Source organism: Puntigrus tetrazona, unplaced genomic scaffold, assembly GCF_018831695.1.
Source record: "Puntigrus tetrazona isolate hp1 unplaced genomic scaffold, ASM1883169v1 S000000314, whole genome shotgun sequence".
Taxonomy (NCBI): Eukaryota; Metazoa; Chordata; class Actinopteri; order Cypriniformes; family Cyprinidae; genus Puntigrus; species Puntigrus tetrazona.
The window spans coordinates 1-3,455 of record NW_025047973.1 but is presented as its reverse complement, the minus strand read 5'-3'; the positions used below and the strand labels follow the sequence as shown (position 1 = coordinate 3,455).

General features: G+C 35.3%; 1 protein-coding gene across 1 annotated transcript; it reads left to right on the top strand.

The window, feature by feature from the left end:
- Positions 1-1,651: 1,651 nt before the first annotated feature.
- On the top strand, positions 1,652-3,448 carry LOC122333661 (clathrin interactor 1-like). Its single transcript, XM_043231362.1, has 4 exons — positions 1,652-1,785; positions 1,895-1,991; positions 2,078-2,186; positions 2,284-3,448. Exons 1-4 carry the CDS (start codon positions 1,694-1,696, stop codon positions 2,574-2,576), a joined length of 591 nt encoding a protein of 196 aa, XP_043087297.1. The 5' UTR covers positions 1,652-1,693; the 3' UTR covers positions 2,577-3,448.
- Positions 3,449-3,455: the final 7 nt, after the last annotated feature.

Here is a 3,455-nt window from a genome sequence, read left to right as displayed (position 1 = left end):
TAAAGTAATGAGCCTGTTCCTAAATGGTGTGAAAGTCCTGAGATGCCACAGGAGGACTTCAGTATTGTAGTAGATGGTATTATGACTCAGACACGAGTATCGTGTAACTTTGGAAAGAATTTCAGTAGTACCTTAAATAAAAATCAAAGCAGCCCGCATTATCCTCAAGCTGTGAAACCAGTTAATGCGGTTGGCCTGTCTGCTGTGTTTTTGAAGGATTGGACACAATCTTGTTAACAAGTCTTGTTTATCCCAGATTACTCAGAAGAAGAAAATGATTGCACCTGATAGCTGCAAGCATAAGCAAACGGATGTCCTGACCTCTTTTATCACCTCAAACTATGCTGAAGTTTTCTATTTGAAAGTTTAGGGGGTTTTGCACATCTCTGTGATCTGTATGTTTCTGTCATTGTCTGTAAGTGATTCATTTTTAAATGAGGAAACAAGGAAGCAGGAAGATTTTTCTTTATTTACTTTTTCAATTTCAACTTATTTTCATGCTTCAGGTGAGAAAGGCAATGCTAAGGACTTTTTTACCAGCAAACTGAGACACTAGACATTTTCTAACAAAAAGTGATTTTTAAAAAAAAAATTTTTTTTTTTGCAGTAGGAGAGACTGAGGACTCCTTAGGGTGCTTTTATTTGATCCACCCTCTATTCTCTGCGAGTCTGTCCTGCACCCCACCCATATACTGAGTCTTGTATAACCACTTTTTATGTCACTCTGGTTATGTTCCTCTAGTGCTAAACTGGTTTCACATAATAAGATATTCTGGCCCTGCTTTGCTGGTTATCTCCATTTGATATTCAAATAAAGGGCGGGGTATAAGATTGATGATTATATTTGGATTTATTTGAATGACTGTTAAATAGACAATACAAAATTGAGATTTACTGACAACGGGATTATTTAACATCATACACAAATAAATAAATTTGTTAACAATTAACCCTAATAGCATAGTCAGATTCTGTTCTGTTCTCTCATTATTTACACACCTTTATGATGTTCGAAATACATACGATTTTCCACCTTTCCATGATATTATGTACTTTGTGTCCAGTAATAACGCACAGGGTGTTATTGTGTTAAAGTGTTATCGAGGTTAAGTTATGCAAACAGGTGGAAATTTTGTATGACTATGTAATTTCATAATGGCTTCAAAGATAATTTGGAAGTCAAATGGGATATATTTTTGGTACTTATGTTTTTTATTTGTTTTTTGAAGCTTAACAGCCTCTGCTCATTGTATGCTTTTGTTATATGGAAAAGCGCAGAATCACTGTCAGAAATAATGTAAAATGCAAACATTGAGGCCTATAAGGGACAACTTATCTTACTTATCTAACTCTGTAAGGTGCATATTATTAGTTGTATGTATGCTGGTACTAAGCCTATTAGGGATAAATAAGGTTAAAAATGTCCCTTTGAGTGTATTGCCACAATGAGTTACAAAATGATATAACAAACATCACAATTCAATTAATTTGTAAACTAAATTGTACAAAACTGTACTATTAATGACTTTATGCCATTAAGTAATTTCATATATTTTATGTTTTATATATTTAGGCTTTGCTGAAGGGTTCCTGCGGTTAAATGTTTATCATATAATCAGCCCAAATAAAGGATGCTTGACTTTACTAAAAGGATGTTGTGTTTTGATCTCATTTTTACAGAACCAATGTTGTGATGAACTATACAGAAATTGAGTCTAAAGTTCGAGAAGCCACCAACGATGATCCGTGGGGACCGTCTGGACAGTTAATGGGGGAGATCGCTAGGCAAGTGATTTGTCTTTTCTTCCTCTTATGTTTGTGTTTGTGAACACTTACACATACTTCCAACATGAAGAGTCTGCTAATGTCATTTTTTTTTTACATTTTATTTCAGGTCCACATTCATGTACGAGCAGTTTCCAGAGGTAATGAACATGCTGTGGACAAGAATGTTGAAAGACAACAAGAAAAACTGGAGAAGAGTTTACAAGGTATGCTTTACTGATGACAGCATAGGACTGAAATGGTTTTGCTTTGCCGTAATCTGTCATGAGCTTGACTGTCCTCTATACTGCAGTCTTTACTGCTGCTGGCGTACCTCATCAGAAATGGATCTGAACGGGTTGTTACTAGTGCAAGAGAGCACCTGTATGACTTGCGTTCAATTGAGAGCTATCATCATGTAGGTGAGTGAACTGCACAAAAGCTTACATAATTATTCACCTGTCATCTATGTAGTTTGATGTATCTTAGATACTAGGATGAATGGGCTTTGTGTTTCAGATGAGAATGGCAAGGACCAGGGTGTCAATGTTCGTCAGAAGGTGAAGGAGATGATAGAGTTTGTTCAAGATGATGACAGGTTGAGAGAGGAGAGGAAGAAGGCCAAGAAAAACAGGGACAAGTATATAGGCGTGTCCTCTGACAGTATGTCGGGCTTCAGATACTGTAAGTCCCTAACTTGCTCTCTTTCTTTCACATACACAAACACACACCATTCTCGCTGTCATATTTATCAAGGTTTGAAAAGTTTTTTTTTTTTTTTTTTACATCACACGAAAACACATTTATCATAAAGAATATATCTAATCGGGACTCTCTGAAAACAAGGAGATCCTCTGTGTCCTCTCCACTGTTGTTGTCCCTGGAGGGTTTGCATTGCCAGATGAGTGAACTGTACTGCAGATTTATTTTGATACCCGGCATAGCTGCGTTTCCACATGACGGCATAAATTATGTTTTCAATGTCCTTGATTAGGAAGGAAAAATGCAATGCGTTATTTGTAATGGCTGTTTTAAATTTAACTGATATCATGTTTAGTTTGACAGTCGTTTTACTCTAAAGTTTAATGAAACTTGATATATATGTCTGTTATGGTGTTTTTGAGATGGCGGCCAAATTTATTCAGTAAAGTAACCACAGTCCAATCACAGTTCTTAGTTATGAAACGTACACGAGAGGAAGCATCTCAGCCTGATTTTACTTCTCTTTACATTGACATCAAGTTAGTGGGGGAATCTCACCATGGGTCATATTTCACCCCACCCCTGGAAAAAAAGAAATTATATTTTGCATAACATTAAGCCTCTTTTTAGTACCAGTTCTTGAATTATTTTCATGACAATTAAGCACACCCTTATAAACAGTATAATCAACAAAAAAGAAACTGGTATATTAATTAAGTTAACTATTTATTATTACTAAATGATAATATGTATTGTCCTGCCTTTAATTTATGCTAATTAAGTAATTCAGTTCTAATGAGAACCACTAACCATAACCATTAAGAATAATGAAAATTACAAACAACCTCTGAAGTAAAACATCCAACTGCACGACAGTAATTAAAATAGGTCTGAAAATGTGTTTAATTTATCAGTGAGCTTCATTTTCTTTTTACAAGATGTATTTTTTCCCCCTCCGATTTTAATTACCCAGACATATTTTGTGGGAT

Bases quoted from the DNA above. Each gene is read 5' to 3' on its own strand.
- LOC122333661 (XM_043231362.1), top strand. From the start codon at position 1,694: ATGAACTATACAGAAATTGAGTCTAAAGTTCGAGAAGCCACCAACGAT. The intron at 1,786-1,894 runs GCAAGTGATTTG...ATTTTATTTCAG, and splicing joins TTAATGGGGGAGATCGCTAG to GTCCACATTCATGTACGAGC. The intron at 2,187-2,283 runs GTGAGTGAACTG...TTTGTGTTTCAG, and splicing joins TGAGAGCTATCATCATGTAG to ATGAGAATGGCAAGGACCAG.